Source organism: Pogona vitticeps, chromosome 2 (genome assembly GCF_051106095.1).
Source record: "Pogona vitticeps strain Pit_001003342236 chromosome 2, PviZW2.1, whole genome shotgun sequence".
Taxonomy (NCBI): Eukaryota; Metazoa; Chordata; class Lepidosauria; order Squamata; family Agamidae; genus Pogona; species Pogona vitticeps.
In genome coordinates this window covers 193,708,067-193,731,304 of record NC_135784.1, presented here as the reverse complement: position 1 = coordinate 193,731,304, position 23,238 = coordinate 193,708,067, and the positions used below count along the sequence as shown (strand labels likewise).

At 41.2% G+C, this 23,238-nt stretch overlaps 3 protein-coding genes across 3 annotated transcripts; all 3 read right to left on the bottom strand.

Moving 5' to 3' along the window:
- Nucleotides 1-4,041: 4,041 nt before the first annotated feature.
- Nucleotides 4,042-5,693, bottom strand: LOC140704178 (taste receptor type 2 member 7-like). Its single transcript, XM_078384074.1, has one exon. It carries the CDS (start codon nt 5,691-5,693, stop codon nt 4,764-4,766), a length of 930 nt encoding a protein of 309 aa, XP_078240200.1. The 3' UTR covers nt 4,042-4,763.
- A 5,210-nt stretch (nt 5,694-10,903) lies between these two features.
- Nucleotides 10,904-13,298, bottom strand: LOC140704764 (olfactory receptor 2A5-like). The gene has a single exon (XM_078384747.1). It carries the CDS (start codon nt 13,174-13,176, stop codon nt 12,247-12,249), a length of 930 nt encoding a protein of 309 aa, XP_078240873.1. The 5' UTR covers nt 13,177-13,298; the 3' UTR covers nt 10,904-12,246.
- A 3,974-nt stretch (nt 13,299-17,272) lies between these two features.
- LOC144586466 (taste receptor type 2 member 7-like) lies at nt 17,273-19,412 on the bottom strand. The gene has a single exon (XM_078384746.1). It carries the CDS (start codon nt 18,922-18,924, stop codon nt 17,995-17,997), a length of 930 nt encoding a protein of 309 aa, XP_078240872.1. The 5' UTR covers nt 18,925-19,412; the 3' UTR covers nt 17,273-17,994.
- Between the last annotated feature and the right edge of the window lie 3,826 nt (nt 19,413-23,238).

Below are 23,238 nucleotides of genomic sequence, written 5' to 3'. Positions count from 1 at the left end.
AATTCATGAATTTTTAGAGATTTTTTATTTCTTTGGCTATGAAATGGCCCCTAAACGCTCTGCTCCCCACACCACCAATCTGTCATTATAATTGTGGATTAAAGAGACCCTAGTAAACATGTTGCCTGTAAGTAATGGTTTCCAGGCAGGCCTTGTTCTGAGGGAAATTCTGTTCAAGATGGGAAAGCTAGAGTTGGGAAAGTGGGGAAGAAGGGAGTCTTAACTATTTCTTGCCCACTTTCTCTGCTCCACATCACTCCTGCTGGCCCTGTCTTCATCCCTCAAGCATCAAGACAGAAGGCAAAAATCTTGTCATTCTGTCCTTCGTTCGTTTTTTTTCTAGTAAGAAAAAAAAAGAATCTCAATAAATTAGTGACTTTTGAACAAATTTGGTGATTTGTTTTTTAATTCGTGCCCATCTGTAATTTTGGCTGTTATAGGTGAAAAGGGTATCTATATAATGTCATAAACAACAATCTCTGTGTATGCTTTTGAAATAATAACCAGTAAAATTGTCTCATAGAAACTATCCCTTTTCAGGTGGTCTTCTCGACACATGTACTTCACCTTTCCTGCCTTACTGTCACCACATGTTCAGCATGCCATCTGCTAGGGGGACCTCCGTTGTGTGTGCCTGTCCATAAACAAAGATTTCCTCTCAAGTGGTTGGGAGTTCTGATCACACAGAAGTCAAGCCGATATGGAAATGTGGTAAAACTCTCCTCCCGCAGGCCTCCTCTTACAGGTATTGCACTTAATCTAAAGATGGTACATGGAACCTGCAGACATCAACAGCAGGGGATGCAACGTTCTGTCCCTCTTCTACACGTATGTGTGGCCCTAGAAGTGGCTCCTCTGTAGGTGGCAGGGGTGAGGGTGTTTCTTATCCCCAAATTTTCATTGCAGGGGCTCTGCCTTATCACAGGCAAGGTTGGCATGGGGTAGACTGCTTGAAGAGGGCTGTTGTAGGTGTAAGATTTTGATTATGGTTGGCATGACCACTAATTTTCATTCTCTGCATGTTTATCTTTGTTTGCTCCAAAATTAGACAAGGAAAGAATCATGAGAAACCAAACATTTGTGACTGAATTCATCCTGCTTGGTCTCTCTAGCAGCCTGGAAGTCCGTCTCTTACTGTTGGGACTTTTTTCTGCAGTCTACACCATCACCTTGATGGGCAATGCAACCATACTGATCCTCATCTGGCTGGACCCCCGACTCCATACCCCCATGTATTTCTTCTTGAGCCACCTTGCCTGTGTAGACATCTGCTATACATCCAGCACAGTCCCTCAGATGCTGGTCAATCTTCGCAGTCCAAGCAAACATATCTCTCTGGTTTCTTGTGCCATACAGATGTATATCTTCCTTGTCTTGGCCACAACCGAATGTTTCCTTCTGGCAGTGATGGCGTATGATAGATATGCAGCAATATGCCATCCAGAAACACAGCCACAGGGGCACCAGAGCAGGGATAACTGAAAACATAGATGGGAGGGCAGGTGGGGTGGACCTTTCACTCGTGCCTGCAATGTACAGGATAATCACCAGCATCTTCAGTCCATCGTACATCATGTAATAGGAAGGAAGGGCACAGGAAATGACCAAGCTGGGTAGCTGTAGCTGAGCAGGCGCTGCACCGCCCAACTGGTGAAGCCAGGTTGCAGTGTCCTGGAGCTGAGCGGCACTCCTCTGAGCTGGCTCCTGGTGCTGTGCCACAGCTGATCTGGGCAGCAAAGCGGAGCACTGCATCCTAGATTGCAGCCAAGCCAGGTCCCTGTGGCTGAGCAGTTCCGGTGTTCTCCAGCTGATGGGTGGTGAAGTCAGGCTGCAGAGTCCTTGAGCACAGCAATGCTCCTCTGGGTTGGCTTCTGGAGTCATGCCATATATGAGCAAGGTAGCAAAGCTGGCTGTTGTATCCTAGATCACAGCACCACTTCTCTTGACTAGCTCTTGGTGCCATGTCATAGCCATGCAGACTCCAACAGAATACTCCTCCCCAATACTCCTCCCCCTGCCCCTTCCAGTTGAGAGATAGTTCAGATCCCTGCACAAGGCTAGCTATGCCAAAGGCAAAGTGGGAAGCAGTGGCCTTGCAGCTTCCTCTGCCCCAGAAGAGCAGTCTCTCCATCCAGTGAGTAGCCAAACCTTACACACCCACACCCAAACCCACACCCACACCCTGAAAGAAGTGTTCAAATACCGCAGATTGATTTAGACTACCTTGATTTGGCATCTGTGTTAAATTAAACAACCCTCTAGTAAAAGAGGAATATACCTCTCTTTATTCCCAAAAAACCCAATTTTCTTATAAAAAAATCTACACTTACATGTGTGTCATGTAGTCCCCCTTTTTATATTGATTCAAAACATGCTAAATATGATTTAACTATGGTTTTTTTTCCAAGTACAGTGGTGCCTCGACTTACAAACGTCCCTACTTATGGCCATTTTGAGTTACCACCAGCCCCGGCGGCAAAATTTTGCGTTGATTTGCAACCAGAGCTTCCACTTACAAACAGAAAAAGGCAGGGAAAAAAGGCGGAGAATTCAAATTTCTAACTGTAGGTGGCAACAAGGTTGCTTCTTTGTAGCTCTTTCGCCCGGACGGTTGGAGTGAGTGCGATCAGAGGAGGCTGGGGACTGCCTGGCTTCTGCTTCTGAGTGAGCGTGTGTGTGTTTTCAGGGAGGGTTGCCTGGTGAGGGAAGGTGCTGTTTTCTGCTTTTTAAAAACTGTTCTGGGTGTTCTTGCAGTGTGGTTTTGGGCTGGGGAGGGTTATGTTTCTGTGCTGTGATGGGTCTTGGGGGGTTTCCTTGCTTTTTGGACCCCCCCATTTCTGATGGGTCTTGGGGGGGTTCCTTGCTTTTTGGATATTTCCTCCCATTTTCGATGGGTCTTGGGGAGATTTTTTTTGTTTTTGCTTTTTATGTTCCCCCCATTTCCAATCTTGCACAATCTGCATGATTGCTTTTTGCTTTGTCTTGTTTGCATTTGCAATGGGTCTTGCATGGTTGATTGCTTCTCCCCACTCCTTCAGCTGGAAGGGATTAATAACGTTTCCGACTGGTCTTGCAGTGATTTTGTTTTTTTGGGAGGTGATTTTTTTTCTTCAGCCGGAATGGATTAATTGCATTTCTATGCATTCCTGTGGGAAATGGTGTTTCAACTTACGACCATTTTGAGTTATGACCACCTTCCTGAACCAATTAAGTCCGTAAGTCGAGGCAACACTGTATTGTGCCCTAAGTCTTGTGTCTTCCATTGAATCCTTCACCAAGTGACAGAAGAATCTTTTCTTTAAAAAAAATATTTTAAATTTTAATGGAAAAATATAGCACAAGATGAAACAAAAAGATAACAAAGAACATTTTGTTGTTGTTTAGTCGTTAAGTTGTGTCTGACTCTCAGTGACCCCATGGACCAGAGCATGCCAGGCCCTCCTGTCTTCCGCTGCCTCCCGGAGTTTGGTCAAATTCATGTTGGTAGCTTTGGTGATAACATTTACCCAAAATAAAAAGAATGATAAAATTTAGTGCACCACATCACTGTGACTAATATGAATACTTCTGAAATAATCATTATTCATCACCTCCCATTCCCTCCAAAATTGTAATGTTTCTTGTGTAGATAATTGTTCTTTCCCTTTTATTAATACAAACTCTATAAAATCACTCCATATATCATTATAGTCTTATTCATCAATCCTTTCTTTACTTTAATATCACATGTTAACTTATCATTAATTGCTATATTCCAAATCTCATTATACCATTCAGTTATTTGAAAATCATACTTTACTTTCCTATTTTTTGCTATCATTAATCTTGCTGCTGTTATAAAAATGGAAGTTAATTCTTTCTTCAACCCTTCATATTGCACATCATCTAAGAGGGATAGTAATGCAACTTAAGGGCAGGCTTCTGTATTTAGATCCAATATTACATTTAGCACGTTCCCACCAAATATGCATGCACATACCCATGATTTGATTATTCATTATCCTTATATTATTCATTATCCTTACGTATATTATAATATACAGTAATATAACAGAAGGATCCTAGATATGTCTCAGCTTCCACTATTCCTTGCAGACACATGAACAATAATTGGTTTCTGATGAAATGTTCAAAGTAGGACCTGCCTTGCTGTTTTATGAAATCAAGCAAATCTTGTATCTTCAGCATATTTTATTTTTAGAAGAGTATCTGTCTTAGCCCATGGCCCCAAACACAGAATCTGGATTGAACAGCAAAGTATAGCATTCTTTAGATTTTCACAATTGACTATAAATATATTTCATCTTCTTTTCCTGCTTCATCCTTTCATGTAAAGATGTTTCTGCTTCATTTCCATCAATTGATTCATCAGATACAATGCAAAGGCTTATGAATGAACTTGCAGCATATCCTGCTTTTCCCAATTGCGACAAACAAGCACCACAATGATTACATGTGCAGCGTATTGAATAAATAATAAAAGAACACTGGATATCTATACAGGAATGTATGGGGGCAGAGGGAAATTTAAGAGGAAATGCAAGCATCTTCACTAAGTTGGTTATATATTTTATTGTCCAGACACAATTGAATATTAACTCATCACACACTATTGGATATTGACCCCTCTCTCTCTCTCTCTCTCTCTCTCTAATACGCACACACACACACGTGCGCATGCACGCACATGCACACGCACACACACACACGCACTTTTTCCCCTTGGGAAAAAGGGGTATGCATCTTCCGTCATCTTTTCATCTTTATGAAACTCTCCATCTGAATTTTAAAATGCGAGCGTACGAGGTTTTCAATTTTGGATTGGTCAGTATTAATATTATCGAGTGTGATAAAGGAAGTAGAGACATTAAAATATCAGAAGCCATTTCTGCCATTGGTCTCAGATTCAAAATAGAACCTGTATAAATTGCCATGCCAACAAAATATAAAAAATAGAAGAAGACATGAAATATTAACTGTTTTATCACATTGACATGGACCCACGTGTTGAGGTCCTTGACACCAAAGTTGCTTTTTCTCATATTCCTTGTGTGCTGCCAGAGAGAGGTGAGCAGAAGAATGCATGCTGTTATGTTCATGATGAAATTTATTAAAAAAACAGATAACTGTGGAGGAAGAAGAAGAGTGCCTATATCTTTGCAAACCTTGCTTTGACTGGCATTTAGTGGCTGCATTCCTGTCCTGTTGCACCACTTCTTCTGATCGTAGTAACTGATGGTTGAAGGAAGAGAGAAGATCAAGGAGAGAACGATGGACACACCAAGCAGTTTGAGGGTGAGCGCATTGATCCTTGTCTTCAGCCACAAGAAGAGACGATTGGGAAAGTTGGTGACCTTCACGCAGTAGAAAACATTCAGCCATGTGTTGCACCAAAGGCTGATTATGTCCAGAAAGTACCAGGATAAGGATACAATCTCCTTTCTGGACATACTCAGATAAGCCTCCGGAGGGGTGAAATACAGAGAATAATTCATCAGAAAAAGGAACTGCAACAGACATCTGGAGGTGCTCAAAGCAGTTAAGAGAATATCACAAAGGTCTATCCTTCTGTTTCGGAGCCACCGGTACCCGTTCACAAACACGATAAAACCATTTCCCAACAAAGAAATGACTAATATAATTGCCAAAATGGTCCAAGCAAGGAAAACAAGTGGAGAGGTTAAGACAATCATCCTTATTATTACTGGAAGAAGCGTCTTGAATGAAGGATCTGTTTGTGCTTCTCCTGGTCTTTGTCTGCTTTCTAATGGAGGAAACTGCTTATTTTAGGCTTTTAAAATGTTCATACACACTCTGCTCCTGAGAGGAATGCAAATCTCCAGAGGATTCTATTACTAATGACCCAAGCAGCAACCGACCAAATGTCAGCAACTAAGCGTTTTGTGGCACTTTGTTTGCCAGTTTATGCAGTGCTGGGTGTGCTTCGGATTGGTCTGTTTTCTCTTATGTCACTGGGCCCACAGGTCTTGCATGGCTGCCCCGGATTCTATTCTCCCCACCTTCTTCCACTGGCATCCCATCATAAGCCCTTTCCACTCCACCACCTAAGTGGGCACCCATGGGAGCAGGGATGAAGAATCCAGGTCACCTGTCCCAGACCTGTAGCTCTGATCACTAAAACAACAAACCAATAAACTGTGGTAATTGCCCGTCTCTAATTATGACAGTTCAAAATGAAGCAGTGCAAAGGCTAATAGAGCTTTTTCAAGAGAACAAAGTAGTCATCACACACACTCTTTTCCAACAACACAAGAGACGACTCTATACATGGAAATCACTAGATGGGCAATATCGAAATCAGATTGATTATATTCTCTGCAGCCAAAGATGGAAAAGCTCTATACAATAAGCAAAAACAAGACCTGGAGCTGATTGTGGCTCTGATCATCAGCTTCTCATAGCAAAATTCAAGCTTACATTGAAGAAAGTAGGCAAAACCACTGGGCTAGTCAGGTATAATCTAAACCAAATCCCTTATGAATACAGAGTGGAAGTGAAGAACAGATTTAAGGAACTAGATTTGGTGGACAGAGTACCTGGAGAACTATGGATGGAGGCTCATAACATTGTACAGGAGGCAGCAACAAAAACCATCCAAAAGAAAAGCAAATGCAAGAAAGCAAAGTGGCTGTCCAATGAGGCCTTATAATTAGCAGAGAAGAGAAGGGAAACAAAATGCAAGGGAGATAGGGAAAGTTACAGAAAATTGAGTGCAGACTTCCAAAGACCAAGGAGAGACAAGAGTGCCTTCTTAAATGAACAGTGCAAAGATATAGAGGGAAAAATAGAAAGGGAAAAATCAGAGATCTGTTCAAGAAAATTGGAGATATTAAAGGAACATTTTGTGCAAAGATGGACATGATAAAGGACCAAAATGGGAGGGACATTAAGGTGGCAAGAATACACAGAGGAATTATGCCAGAAAGATTTGGATGTCCCGGACAACTCAGATAGTGTGGTTGCTGACCTTGAGCCAGACATCCTGGAGAGTGAAGCCAAGTGGGCGTTAGAAAACATGGCTAACAACAAGGCCAGTGGAGGTGATGGCATTCCACTTGAACTATATAAAATCTTAAAAGCTGACGCTGAAGGTCCTACACTCAATATGCCAGCAAGTTTGGAAAACTCAACAGTGGCCAGAGGATTGGAAAAGATCAGTCTACATCCCAATCCCAAAGAAGGGCAGTGCCAAAGAATGCTCCAACTACCGTATAATTGCACTCATTTCACACGCTAGCAAGGTTATGCTCAAAATCCTCCAAGGTAGGCTTCAGCAGTATGTGGACCGAGAACTCCCAGAAGTACATGCTGGATTTCGAAGGGGCAGAGGAACTAGAGACCAAATTGCTAACATGTGCTGGATTATGGAGAAGGCCAGAGAGTTCCAGAAAAATATCTACTTCTGCTTCACTGACTATACAAAAGCCTTTGACTGTGTGGACCACAGCAAACTATGGCAAGTCCTTAAAGAAATGCGAGTGCCTAACAACCTTATCTATCTCCTGAGAAATCTATACGTGGGACAAGAAGCAACAGTTAGAACTGGATATGGAACAACTGATTGGTTCAAAATTGAGAAAGGAGTACGACAAGGCTGTATATTGTCTTCCTGCTTATTTAACTTATATGCAGAATACATCATGCGAAAGGCTGGACTGGATGAATCCCAAGCCTGAATTAAGACTGCCGGAAGAAATATCAACAACCTCAGATATGAAGTTAATACCACTTTGATAGCAGAAAGTGAGGAGGAATTAAAGAACCTCTTAATGAGGGTGAAAGAGGAGAGCGCAAAAAATGGTCTGAAGCTCAACATCCTGGCAAATAGAAGGGAAAGATATGGAGGCAGTGACAGATTTTACTTTCTTGGGCTCCATGATCACTGCAGATGGTGACAGCAGCCACGAATTTAAAAGATGCATGCTTCTCGGGAGGAAAGCGATGACAAATCTAAACAGCATGTTAAAAAGGAGAGATATCACCTTGCTGACAAAGGTACAGATAGTCAAAGCGATGGTTTTTCCAGTAGTGCTGTATGGAAGTGAGAGCTGGAGCATAAAGAAGGCTGACCACCAAAGAATTGATGCTTTTGAATTGTGGTGCTGGAGGAGGCTCTTGAGAGTCCCCTGGACTGCAAGGAGAACAAACCTATCCATTCTGAAGAAAATCAACCCTGTGTGCTTACTGGAAGGACAGATCCTGGAGCTGAGGCTCCAATGCTTTGGTCATCTCATGAGAAGAGAAGACTCCCTGGAAAGGACCCTGATGTTGGGAAAGTGTGAAGGCAAGAGGAAAAGGGGATACAGAGCACGAGATAGATGGACAGTGTCATTGAAGCTACCAACATGAATTTGACAAAACTCCAGGAGGCAGTGGAAGACAGGGGGGCCTGGCGTGCTCTGGTCCATGGGGTCATGATGAATTGGACACAACTTAACAACTAAACAACAACAACAAATTATGACCTTCATAGACACATACTTCTGCACAGTGTTCCTGCAAAATTCATTGAACAGCTACTGCTTCCATTTTTCTTTCTCCGTAAGAGAGAAATCTACTTTGAGCAGGCAGCAATATAAGTACTAGTCTTAGCTCTTAGTAGCTTATAAATCGTAAAATTAAAAAAAACCTCTGTGATTTAAAAAAACCTATGTGTTTAAAGAAATCAGCCTAACAAAGAAACAGAACAAAATAATAACTACTAGGAATATAACAGTCTTCTTTTTTTTACTCCAACGTCCTGAATTCCCCAGGTAGATTCCTAGCAGTACCAACCCAGAGGCCTACACCTACAGGTGTCTACATTTAGCTCATCTGGACTGGGACCTAATTCACACCTCACATCTTGTTGCAAACCTTATCTCAGGCTTTGTCTTCTGTTACAAAACAGCCACCAGTCTCGACATTACAGTGGCATATTCTCTTTTTCTGGCAGCAACACTACCTCCTGGACCTTCCAGTCAACCCACTCCATGACATCCATCCACCAGTCCTCCTCCCCAGCTTCGCTCTACTCCTTAAATCTCAGTCCCGCCATGGCTACCCCATGGCCTTGAGAGCACTGCCTTTCCTTGGCCAATGCCCCAGACCACAGGTGAACTGACCCTTGCTCTCTGAGAGGTAGAGAGCCCACTCTTGAAGCCAAAAGGGTCCTTGCCACTGCCACCAAGTTACAATCCAAAATGAAAAGAAAAGAAAATAAGAATGACACATCCCAATGGCCCACTTTTTTCTTACTTCAGAAAGACTGCTACTTCTTACTAGATTGAAAAGAATCTTAATACAGACAATACATCAAGATCAATCGGGTTTCCTTCCAAAAAGGCAAATGAAAAATAATATAAGGATAGTCTTAAATCATTTGGAATATATGAAGCTCACCCGGATAAGCAAATGGCTATGATATTCTTGGATGCAGAGAAAGCTTTTGATAAAATGAATTGGAATTTTATGCTACACTAATTGGAAGTGCTACAAGTTGGAGGAAGATTTTTGAAATTAATTAAAGCAATCTATACCCAGCAAAAGGCAAAAGTTAGAATCAATGGAGAGCTGATGAAAGAAATACAAATACAGAAAGGTACAAGACAGGGGTGCCTGCTCTCTCCATTACTATTCATTCTTACACTAGAACTATTAACTGAGATAAAAAGGAAATAAAAAGACTGAAAGTAAGAGGTCATACTTTTAAGCTCCAAGCTTTTGCAGATGACCTAGTTATTATATTGGAGGATCCAATGGACTCATTTGAAGACCTGATAGAGATGTTGAATAATTTTGGTGATATGACAGGAATAAAAATAAGCCAAAAGGAAACAAAAATACTTGTTAAAAATATGAGAGATCAGGAATGACAGAAATTAATAGAAAGGACTAACTTTCAGGAAGAGAAGAGAGTCAGATATTCAAATCACAAAGAAAACTAGTACATTATTTAAAGACAATTATATGAAGTTGATTAAAGAGATACAGAATAGCTTGGAGAAATGGGACAAATTACAACTATTGTTGATGGTAAGAATAGCAAACATCAAAATGAATACCTAAAATTTTATTTTTATTTCAGAAAATTCCTGTAATATTAAAACAGTCATTTTTTTCAAGAACTTAACGAGATAATCATGAGATTTGTGTGGCAAGGTAAAAAAACAAGAATTAAAATAAAAGCAATGCAAGATGCCAAACAAAGAGCAGGTTTTGGTCTCCCAGATTGGGTATTGTATTACAGAGCCTATGTATTAGTCTGGATAAAGGAATGGATAACTTTAGATAATGATAGATTACTCAGGTTGGAAAGACATGATTTACAGTTATGTTGGGGTGCTTTTCTTTTATACAAAAAAAGATAAAGAGCAGAAAAGTTTCAACTCGCATATGATAAGAAAAGCCCTACTAGGGGCTTGGAAAAAGATCATCCAGCAGATTTACCAAAAAACACTGGGCTGGGTATCATCCATAGAGGCCTTTACACAACCTAACCTCATGACAGAAGCAAAACTTTTAAGACATCAAGATTTATTAAAAAATGACTGCGAGTTAAGGTCCAAAGAAAAGTTAGAAATGCAAAACATATATCTAGACTGGTGATCCAGAGCAGAAGTGGAATCTGAGTATAGAAAATAAAAATATAAATCAAATAAATAAAGAAAGAAAGAAAAGAAAGAAAGAAAAGAAAGAAAGAAAGAAAGAAAGAAAGAAAGAAAGAAAGAAAGAAAGAAAGAAAGAAAGAAAATAGAGGGCTTTTACACAGAACAAGCAGTATTCAATAAACTTCTGTTGGGCTCGAATGATCAAGTAATTAAGAAAATGTATGATTATTTGCTTGAAACTAAAATGCAAGATGAAATGGTAAAAAAACGTATGATTAGGTGGGCACAAAATATAGGACATAATATTGATGTTGATCAATGGGTGCAAATATGGGAAAATAACATAAAGCTCACAAAATCAGTAAATTTTAAGGATAACATATATAAGATGTTTTATAGTTGGCATATGACTCCAAAACAATTGGCAAAGATTTATACAGAGTGTCAAATGTTTGTTGGAAGTGTGAGGTACAAGAGGGAAGCTTTTACCATACAGTGGACCCTTGACTTATAGACGGCTTGACTTACAGACTTTTTGAGTTACAGACTTCTCTGGCCGCAAAATTTAGGTTTGACTTGCAGACTGAGATTTGACTTACAGACCAGAAAAAAACCAAAATGGAACAAAAACGGCCTGTTACGGGATTAATCAGTTTTCAATGCACTGTAGGTCAATGGAGACTTGACTTACAGATTTTTGACTTGAGAACCACCTTCCAATACGGATTAAGTTCTCAAGTCAAGACCCCACTGTATGTGGTGGACTTGTAGAGTAGCGAAACAGTATTGGATGGCAGTACATACTCTGTTACAAAAAATACTGCTTTGTAATGCTCCACTAACCCCAGAATTGTTTTTACTGCGCAATATATCAGATAATATAGATGAGGCAAAGAACTACCTAGTTATATATATATATATAGTCACTGCAGCCAGAATTCTTTATGCTAAGAACTGGAAGAAATCGGAGACACCGAAACAAGAGAACTCATTGAGAAGACATGGAAAGTGGCAGAAATGTATATTCTATCAGAAGTGTTGAAAGACTGTCCAATACAAAAGACAACTGAACAATGGGATTTATTATATAAATGGCTTGAGTCACCAGATAGTGTTTGAATAACATAGAATTAAACTAAGATGTAACTGTAAGTTGAAACCTGAAGGGCAATCAAATTCTACAGTAGATAGGTGAAAACTGGAGATATCGCAACATGAACAAACAGACTGGATGACAGTACATTTTGTGTTCTTCTCCCCCCCCTTCTTCCCCACCCCCATATCCCCCTCTACCTTTTGTATTCCTTCCCTTATCCCTCGTTTTAAAAAATAAAAAAGAAAGAAAGACTGCTATTTCTTGAACTGGACAATAATTCATGCTGTCATCTCCCGTTGCTAATGCTGTAGTTCTATCTGGTCACCAGCTGCAAGTGCACAGGTGTGACAGAGTATGATCATAATTCACAATACAACTTTGGTATTCAGAAGGTCCAGGAGTAAATTTGTAACACCTCTAGTACCAGACGAACACAGAGAGAGATTATGAAAAGCAGAATTCTTGCTGAAACCTTGGAGGGTCGCTGCCAGCACTTGCTTGATAGACGAGATTAAAATGGTTTCTTTGTTTGCTTTTAAATCAGGAAGTCCTATATCTCCTAAGGACTTTAATCAAGGCCCCTTTCACATCCTTATTTTTCAGACTGTACACCATGGGATTAAACATAGGAATAATGATGCTATAGAACAAAGAAATGGTTTTGTCCTGACCTGGAGAGTAACTTGACTTGGGTCTCATGTACATAAATATGGCGCTGCCATAAAAAAGAAGCACCACAGTCATATGGGAGGCACATGTTGAGAAAGCTTTGTGCTGACCTTGTGAAGAACAGATTTTCAAGACAGAAGCCAGGATGCGAATATAAGTCATCACAATGAAGGTGAGAGGGGTAAGCAGAGTGAAAATGCATCCCACCAAAGTCACCTTTTGAACTCCTTGAGTATCAGCACATGCTAGTTTCAGAACGGCTGGCATTTCACAAAAAAAGTGGTCAATGATATTGGAGCCACAGAATGGCAACTGCCAGGTGAGGACCAGGTGCGCCACTGGCAACGAGAAGCCACTTGCCCAGGCTGCTGTGGCCAGATTCATAGACACTCGCTTGTTCAAGAGGAATGCATAGTGCAAGGGATGGCATATTGCTGCATATCTATCATACGCCATCACTGCCAGAAGGAAACATTCGGTTGTGGCCAAGACAAGGAAGATATACATCTGTATGGCACAAGAAACCAGAGAGATATGTTTGCTTGGACTGCGAAGATTGACCAGCATCTGAGGGACTGTGCTGGATGTATAGCAGATGTCTACACAGGCAAGGTGGCTCAAGAAGAAATACATGGGGGTATGGAGTCGGGGGTCCAGCCAGATGAGGATCAGTATGGTTGCATTGCCCATCAAGGTGATGGTGTAGACTGCAGAAAAAAGTCCCAACAGTAAGAGACGGACTTCCAGGCTGCTAGAGAGACCAAGCAGGATGAATTCAGTCACAAATGTTTGGTTTCTCATGATTCTTTCCTTGTCTAATTTTGGAGCAAACAAAGATAAACATGCAGAGAATGAAAATTAGTGGTCATGCCAACCATAATCAAAATCTTACACCTAGAACAGCCCTCTTCAAGCAGTCTCCCCCATGCCAACCTTGCCTGTGACAGGGCAGGGCCCCCACAATGAAAATTTGGGGATAAGAAACACCCTCACCTCTGCCACCTACAGAGGAGCCACTTCTAGGGCCACACATACATGTAGAAGAGGGACAGAACGTTGCATCCCCTGCTGTTGATGTCTGCAGGTTCCATGTACCATCTTTAGATTAAGTGCAATACCTGTAAGAGGAGGCCTGCGGGAAGAGAGTTTTACCACATTTCCATATCGGCTTGACTTCTGTGTGATCAGGACTCCCAACCACTTGAGAGGAAATCTTTGTTTATGGACAGGCACACACAACGGAGGTCCCCCTAGCAGATGGCATGCTGAACATGTGGTGACAGTAAGGCAGGAAAGGTGAAGTTCATGTGTCGAGAAGACCGCCTGAAAAGGGATAGTTTCTATGAGACAGTTTTACTGGTTATTATTTCAAAAGCATACACAGAGATTCTGTTGTTGTTTATGACATTATATAGATCCCCTTTTCACCTATAACAGCCAAAATTAGAGATGGGCACGAATTAAAAAACAAATCACCAAATTTGTTCAAAAGTCACTAATTTATTGATTTGTATTTGTACAAATCAATGCCCCAGACAAATCATGATTTTTTAGAGATTTTTTTATTTCTTTGGCTATGAAATGGCCCCTAAACGCTCTGCTCCCCACACCACCAATCTGTCATTATACTTGTGGATTAAGGAGACCCTAGTAAACATGTGGCCTGTAAGTAATGGTTTCCAGGCAGGCCTTGTTCTGAGGGAAATTCTGTTCAAGATGGGAAAGCTAGAGTTGGGAAAGTGGGGAAGAAGGGAGTCTTAACTATTTCTTGCCCACTTTCTCTGCTCCACATCACTCCTGCCGGCCCTGTCTTCATCCCTCAGGCATCAAGACAGAAGGCAAAAATCTTGTCATTCTGTCCTTTGTTCATTTTTTTCCTAGTAAGAAAAAAAAAACGAATCTCATCTTTTTCCCAGCCTCCTGCTCAGAGACTTAAGCAGCTTTTCAACTCAGCATTTTAAGGAATGTTGTCCCGAGCCCTCTTTTTCAAAGCGTTCTTTCCCTCTTCCCTCTTCCTTTCTGTTTCCTTTATTTGTTGAGCACGGTCTACTGCTACACTTATGCTCCTCAGAGCAAGGAGGTTTTGCAATTCCAGCCTCCCGCCCACAGTCATTCCCTCCCTCTCTCTCTCTTGCAGTGTTAGGAGATAAGCACATGGGTGGGCAGGGGCAGGTTGACTGGATACTTACAGATGCCAAAGGAAATGAAACGGTGGAAAGATAGATGTAGTCAAATGGGTGCTGGTTCCTGCACATTTGAAGCAGTGGCAACAAGAGCCCCCAGGAACATGTGGAACAGAGGACAAGCCACCAGAAACACAGCCACAGGCTCACCAGAGCAGGGATAACTGAAACCATAGATGGGAGGGCAGGTGGGGTGGACCTTTCACTCGTGCCTGCAATGTACAGGATAATCACCAGCATCTTCAGTCCATCGTACATCACGTAATAGGAAGGAAGGGCACAGGAAATGACCAAGCTGGGTAGCTGTAGCTGAGCAGGTGCTGCACCGCCCAACTGGTGAAGGCAGGTTGCAGTGTCCTGGAGCTGAGCGGCACTCCTCTGAGCTGGCTCCTGGTGCTGTGCCACAGCTGATCTGGGCAGCAAAGCGGAGCACTGCATCCTAGATTGCAGCCAAGCCAGGTCCCTGTGGCTGAGCAGTTCCGGCGTTCTCCAGCTGATGGGTGGTGAAGTCAGGCTGCAGAGTCCTTGAGCACAGCAATGCTCCTCTGGGTTGGCTTCTGGAGTCATGCCATATCTGAGCAAGGTAGCAAAGCTGGCTGTTGTATCCTAGATCACAGCACCACTTCTCTTGACTGGCTCTTGGTGCCATGTCATAGCCATGCAGACTCCAGCAGAATACTCCTCCCCCTGCCCTTTCCAGTTGAGAGATAGTTCAGATCCCTGCACAAGGCTAGCTATGCCAAAGGCAAAGTGGGAAGCAGTGGCCTTGCAGCTTCCTCTGCCCCAGAAGAGCAGTCTCTCCATCCAGTGAGTAGCCAAACCTTACACACCCACACCCAAACCCACACCCACACCCTGAAAGAAGTGTTCAAATACCGCAGATTGATTTAGACTACCTTGATTTGGCATCTGTGTTAAATTAAACAACCCTCTAGTAAAAGAGGAATATACCTCTCTTTATTCCCAAAAAACCCAATTTTCTTATAAAAAAATCTACACTTACATGTGTGTCATGTAGTCCCCCTTTTTATATTGATTCAAAACATGCTAAATATGATTTAACTATGTTTTTTTTTCCAAGTACAGTGGTGCCTCGACTTACAAACGTCCCTACTTATGGCCATTTTGAGTTACCACCAGCCCCGGCGGCAAAATTTTGCGTTGATTTGCAACCAGAGCTTCCACTTACAAACAGAAAAAGGCAGGGAAAAAAGGCGGAGAATTCAAATTTCTAACTGTAGGTGGCAACAAGGTTGCTTCTTTGTAGCTCTTTCGCCCGGACGGTTGGAGTGAGTGCGATCAGAGGAGGCTGGGGACTGCCTGGCTTCTGCTTCTGAGTGAGCGTGTGTGTGTTTTCAGGGAGGGTTGCCTGGTGAGGGAAGGTGCTGTTTTCTGCTTTTTAAAAACTGTTCTGGGTGTTCTTGCAGTGTGGTTTTGGGCTGGGGAGGGTTATGTTTCTGTGCTGTGATGGGTCTTGGGGGGTTTCCTTGCTTTTTGGACCCCCCCATTTCTGATGGGTCTTGGGGGGGTTCCTTGCTTTTTGGATATTTCCTCCCATTTTCGATGGGTCTTGGGGAGATTTTTTTTGTTTTTGCTTTTTATGTTCCCCCCATTTCCAATCTTGCACAATCTGCATGATTGCTTTTTGCTTTGTCTTGTTTGCATTTGCAATGGGTCTTGCATGGTTGATTGCTTCTCCCCACTCCTTCAGCTGGAAGGGATTAATAACGTTTCCGACTGGTCTTGCAGTGATTTTGTTTTTTTGGGAGGTGATTTTTTTTCTTCAGCCGGAATGGATTAATTGCATTTCTATGCATTCCTGTGGGAAATGGTGTTTCAACTTACGACCATTTTGAGTTATGACCACCTTCCTGAACCAATTAAGTCCGTAAGTCGAGGCAACACTGTATTGTGCCCTAAGTCTTGTGTCTTCCATTGAATCCTTCACCAAGTGACAGAAGAATCTTTTCTTTAAAAAAAATATTTTAAATTTTAATGGAAAAATATAGCACAAGATGAAACAAAAAGATAACAAAGAACATTTTGTTGTTGTTTAGTCGTTAAGTTGTGTCTGACTCTCAGTGACCCCATGGACCAGAGCATGCCAGGCCCTCCTGTCTTCCGCTGCCTCCCGGAGTTTGGTCAAATTCATGTTGGTAGCTTTGGTGATAACATTTACCCAAAATAAAAAGAATGATAAAATTTAGTGCACCACATCACTGTGACTAATATGAATACTTCTGAAATAATCATTATTCATCACCTCCCATTCCCTCCAAAATTGTAATGTTTCTTGTGTAGATAATTGTTCTTTCCCTTTTATTAATACAAACTCTATAAAATCACTCCATATATCATTATAGTCTTATTCATCAATCCTTTCTTTACTTTAATATCACATGTTAACTTATCATTAATTGCTATATTCCAAATCTCATTATACCATTCAGTTATTTGAAAATCATACTTTACTTTCCTATTTTTTGCTATCATTAATCTTGCTGCTGTTATAAAAATGGAAGTTAATTCTTTCTTCAACCCTTCATATTGCACATCATCTAAGAGGGATAGTAATGCAACTTAAGGGCAGGCTTCTGTATTTAGATCCAATATTACATTTAGCACGTTCCCACCAAATATGCATGCACATACCCATGATTTGATTATTCATTATCCTTATATTATTCATTATCCTTACGTATATTATAATATACAGTAATATAACAGAAGGATCCTAGATATGTCTCAGCTTCCACTATTCCTTGCAGACACATGAACAATAATTGGTTTCTGATGAAATGTTCAAAGTAGGACCTGCCTTGCTGTTTTATGAAATCAAGCAAATCTTGTATCTTCAGCATATTTTATTTTTAGAAGAGTATCTGTCTTAGCCCATGGCCCCAAACACAGAATCTGGATTGAACAGCAAAGTATAGCATTCTTTAGATTTTCACAATTGACTATAAATATATTTCATCTTCTTTTCCTGCTTCATCCTTTCATGTAAAGATGTTTCTGCTTCATTTCCATCAATTGATTCATCAGATACAATGCAAAGGCTTATGAATGAACTTGCAGCATATCCTGCTTTTCCCAATTGCGACAAACAAGCACCACAATGATTACATGTGCAGCGTATTGAATAAATAATAAAAGAACACTGGATATCTATACAGGAATGTATGGGGGCAGAGGGAAATTTAAGAGGAAATGCAAGCATCTTCACTAAGTTGGTTATATATTTTATTGTCCAGACACAATTGAATATTAACTCATCACACACTATTGGATATTGACCCCTCTCTCTCTCTCTCTCTCTCTCTCTAATACGCACACACACACACGTGCGCATGCACGCACATGCACACGCACACACACACACGCACTTTTTCCCCTTGGGAAAAAGGGGTATGCATCTTCCGTCATCTTTTCATCTTTATGAAACTCTCCATCTGAATTTTAAAATGCGAGCGTACGAGGTTTTCAATTTTGGATTGGTCAGTATTAATATTATCGAGTGTGATAAAGGAAGTAGAGACATTAAAATATCAGAAGCCATTTCTGCCATTGGTCTCAGATTCAAAATAGAACCTGTATAAATTGCCATGCCAACAAAATATAAAAAATAGAAGAAGACATGAAATATTAACTGTTTTATCACATTGACATGGACCCACGTGTTGAGGTCCTTGACACCAAAGTTGCTTTTTCTCATATTCCTTGTGTGCTGCCAGAGAGAGGTGAGCAGAAGAATGCATGCTGTTATGTTCATGATGAAATTTATTAAAAAAACAGATAACTGTGGAGGAAGAAGAAGAGTGCCTATATCTTTGCAAACCTTGCTTTGACTGGCATTTAGTGGCTGCATTCCTGTCCTGTTGCACCACTTCTTCTGATCGTAGTAACTGATGGTTGAAGGAAGAGAGAAGATCAAGGAGAGAACGATGGACACACCAAGCAGTTTGAGGGTGAGCGCATTGATCCTTGTCTTCAGCCACAAGAAGAGACGATTGGGAAAGTTGGTGACCTTCACGCAGTAGAAAACATTCAGCCATGTGTTGCACCAAAGGCTGATTATGTCCAGAAAGTACCAGGATAAGGATACAATCTCCTTTCTGGACATACTCAGATAAGCCTCCGGAGGGGTGAAATACAGAGAATAATTCATCAGAAAAAGGAACTGCAACAGACATCTGGAGGTGCTCAAAGCAGTTAAGAGAATATCACAAAGGTCTATCCTTCTATTTCGGAGCCACCGGTACCCGTTCACAAACACGATAAAACCATTTCCCAACAAAGAAATGACTAATATAATTGCCAAAATGGTCCAAGCAAGGAAAACAAGTGGAGAGGTTAAGACAATCATCCTTATTATTACTGGAAGAAGCGTCTTGAATGAAGGATCTGTTTGTGCTTCTCCTGGTCTTTGTCTGCTTTCTAATGGAGGAAACTGCTTATTTTAGGCTTTTAAAATGTTCATACACACTCTGCTCCTGAGAGGAATGCAAATCTCCAGAGGATTCTATTACTAATGACCCAAGCAGCAACCGACCAAATGTCAGCAACTAAGCGTTTTGTGGCACTTTGTTTGCCAGTTTATGCAGTGCTGGGTGTGCTTCGGATTGGTCTGTTTTCTCTTATGTCACTGGGCCCACAGGTCTTGCATGGCTGCCCCGGATTCTATTCTCCCCACCTTCTTCCACTGGCATCCCATCATAAGCCCTTTCCACTCCACCACCTAAGTGGGCACCCATGGGAGCAGGGATGAAGAATCCAGGTCACCTGTCCCAGACCTGTAGCTCTGATCACTAAAACAACAAACCAATAAACTGTGGTAATTGCCCGTCTCTAATTATGACAGTTCAAAATGAAGCAGTGCAAAGGCTAATAGAGCTTTTTCAAGAGAACAAAGTAGTCATCACACACACTCTTTTCCAACAACACAAGAGACGACTCTATACATGGAAATCACTAGATGGGCAATATCGAAATCAGATTGATTATATTCTCTGCAGCCAAAGATGGAAAAGCTCTATACAATAAGCAAAAACAAGACCTGGAGCTGATTGTGGCTCTGATCATCAGCTTCTCATAGCAAAATTCAAGCTTACATTGAAGAAAGTAGGCAAAACCACTGGGCTAGTCAGGTATAATCTAAACCAAATCCCTTATGAATACAGAGTGGAAGTGAAGAACAGATTTAAGGAACTAGATTTGGTGGACAGAGTACCTGGAGAACTATGGATGGAGGCTCATAACATTGTACAGGAGGCAGCAACAAAAACCATCCAAAAGAAAAGCAAATGCAAGAAAGCAAAGTGGCTGTCCAATGAGGCCTTATAATTAGCAGAGAAGAGAAGGGAAACAAAATGCAAGGGAGATAGGGAAAGTTACAGAAAATTGAGTGCAGACTTCCAAAGACCAAGGAGAGACAAGAGTGCCTTCTTAAATGAACAGTGCAAAGATATAGAGGGAAAAATAGAAAGGGAAAAACCAGAGATCTGTTCAAGAAAATTGGAGATATTAAAGGAACATTTTGTGCAAAGATGGACATGATAAAGGACCAAAATGGGAGGGACATTAAGGTGGCAAGAATACACAGAGGAATTATACCAGAAAGATTTGGATGTCCCGGACAACTCAGATAGTGTGGTTGCTGACCTTGAGCCAGACATCCTGGAGAGTGAAGCCAAGTGGGCGTTAGAAAACATGGCTAACAACAAGGCCAGTGGAGGTGATGGCATTCCACTTGAACTATATAAAATCTTAAAAGCTGACGCTGAAGGTCCTACACTCAATATGCCAGCAAGTTTGGAAAACTCAACAGTGGCCAGAGGATTGGAAAAGATCAGTCTACATCCCAATCCCAAAGAAGGGCAGTGCCAAAGAATGCTCCAACTACCGTATAATTGCACTCATTTCACACGCTAGCAAGGTTATGCTCAAAATCCTCCAAGGTAGGCTTCAGCAGTATGTGGACCGAGAACTCCCAGAAGTACATGCTGGATTTCGAAGGGGCAGAGGAACTAGAGACCAAATTGCTAACATGTGCTGGATTATGGAGAAGGCCAGAGAGTTCCAGAAAAATATCTACTTCTGCTTCACTGACTATACAAAAGCCTTTGACTGTGTGGACCACAGCAAACTATGGCAAGTCCTTAAAGAAATGCGAGTGCCTAACAACCTTATCTATCTCCTGAGAAATCTATACGTGGGACAAGAAGCAACAGTTAGAACTGGATATGGAACAACTGATTGGTTCAAAATTGAGAAAGGAGTACGACAAGGCTGTATATTGTCTTCCTGCTTATTTAACTTATATGCAGAATACATCATGCGAAAGGCTGGACTGGATGAATCCCAAGCCTGAATTAAGACTGCCGGAAGAAATATCAACAACCTCAGATATGAAGATAATACCACTTTGATAGCAGAAAGTGAGGAGGAATTAAAGAACCTCTTAATGAGGGTGAAAGAGGAGAGCGCAAAAAATGGTCTGAAGCTCAACATCCTGGCAAATAGAAGGGAAAGATATGGAGGCAGTGACAGATTTTACTTTCTTGGGCTCCATGATCACTGCAGATGGTGACAGCAGCCACGAATTTAAAAGATGCATGCTTCTCGGGAGGAAAGCGATGACAAATCTAAACAGCATGTTAAAAAGCAGAGATATCACCTTGCTGACAAAGGTACAGATAGTCAAAGCGATGGTTTTTCCAGTAGTGCTGTATGGAAGTGAGAGCTGGAGCATAAAGAAGGCTGACCACCAAAGAATTGATGCTTTTGAATTGTGGTGCTGGAGGAGGCTCTTGAGAGTCCCCTGGACTGCAAGGAGAACAAACCTATCCATTCTGAAGAAAATCAACCCTGTGTGCTTACTGGAAGGACAGATCCTGGAGCTGAGGCTCCAATGCTTTGGTCATCTCATGAGAAGAGAAGACTCCCTGGAAAGGACCCTGATGTTGGGAAAGTGTGAAGGCAAGAGGAAAAGGGGATACAGAGCACGAGATAGATGGACAGTGTCATTGAAGCTACCAACATGAATTTGACAAAACTCCAGGAGGCAGTGGAAGACAGGGGGGCCTGGCGTGCTCTGGTCCATGGGGTCATGATGAATTGGACACAACTTAACAACTAAACAACAACAACAAATTATGACCTTCATAGACACATACTTCTGCACAGTGTTCCTGCAAAATTCATTGAACAGCTACTGCTTCCATTTTTCTTTCTCCGTAAGAGAGAAATCTACTTTGAGCAGGCAGCAATATAAGTACTAGTCTTAGCTCTTAGTAGCTTATAAATCGTAAAATTAAAAAAAACCTCTGTGATTTAAAAAAACCTATGTGTTTAAAGAAATCAGCATAACAAAGAAACAGAACAAAATAATAACTACTAGGAATATAACAGTCTTCTTTTTTTTACTCCAACGTCCTGAATTCCCCAGGTAGATTCCTAGGAGTACCAACCCAGAGGCCTACACCTACAGGTGTCTACATTTAGCTCATCTGGACTGGGACCTAATTCACACCTCACATCTTGTTGCAAACCTTATCTCAGGCTTTGTCTTCTGTTACAAAACAGCCACCAGTCTCGACATTACAGTGGCATATTCTCTTTTTCTGGCAGCAACACTACCTCCTGGACCTTCCAGTCAACCCACTCCATGACATCCATCCACCAGTCCTCCTCCCCAGCTTCGCTCTACTCCTTAAATCTCAGTCCCGCCATGGCTACCCCATGGCCTTGAGAGCACTGCCTTTCCTTGGCCAATGCCCCAGACCACAGGTGAACTGACCCTTGCTCTCTGAGAGGTAGAGAGCCCACTCTTGAAGCCAAAAGGGTCCTTGCCACTGCCACCAAGTTACAATCCAAAATGAAAAGAAAAGAAAATAAGAATGACACATCCCAATGGCCCACTTTTTTCTTACTTCAGAAAGACTGCTACTTCTTACTAGATTGAAAAGAATCTTAATACAGACAATACATCAAGATCAATCGGGTTTCCTTCCAAAAAGGCAAATGAAAAATAATATAAGGATAGTCTTAAATCATTTGGAATATATGAAGCTCACCCGGATAAGCAAATGGCTATGATATTCTTGGATGCAGAGAAAGCTTTTGATAAAATGAATTGGAATTTTATGCTACACTAATTGGAAGTGCTACAAGTTGGAGGAAGATTTTTGAAATTAATTAAAGCAATCTATACCCAGCAAAAGGCAAAAGTTAGAATCAATGGAGAGCTGATGAAAGAAATACAAATACAGAAAGGTACAAGACAGGGGTGCCTGCTCTCTCCATTACTATTCATTCTTACACTAGAACTATTAACTGAGATAAAAAGGAAATAAAAAGACTGAAAGTAAGAGGTCATACTTTTAAGCTCCAAGCTTTTGCAGATGACCTAGTTATTATATTGGAGGATCCAATGGACTCATTTGAAGACCTGATAGAGATGTTGAATAATTTTGGTGATATGACAGGAATAAAAATAAGCCAAAAGGAAACAAAAATACTTGTTAAAAATATGAGAGATCAGGAATGACAGAAATTAATAGAAAGGACTAACTTTCAGGAAGAGAAGAGAGTCAGATATTCAAATCACAAAGAAAACTAGTACATTATTTAAAGACAATTATATGAAGTTGATTAAAGAGATACAGAATAGCTTGGAGAA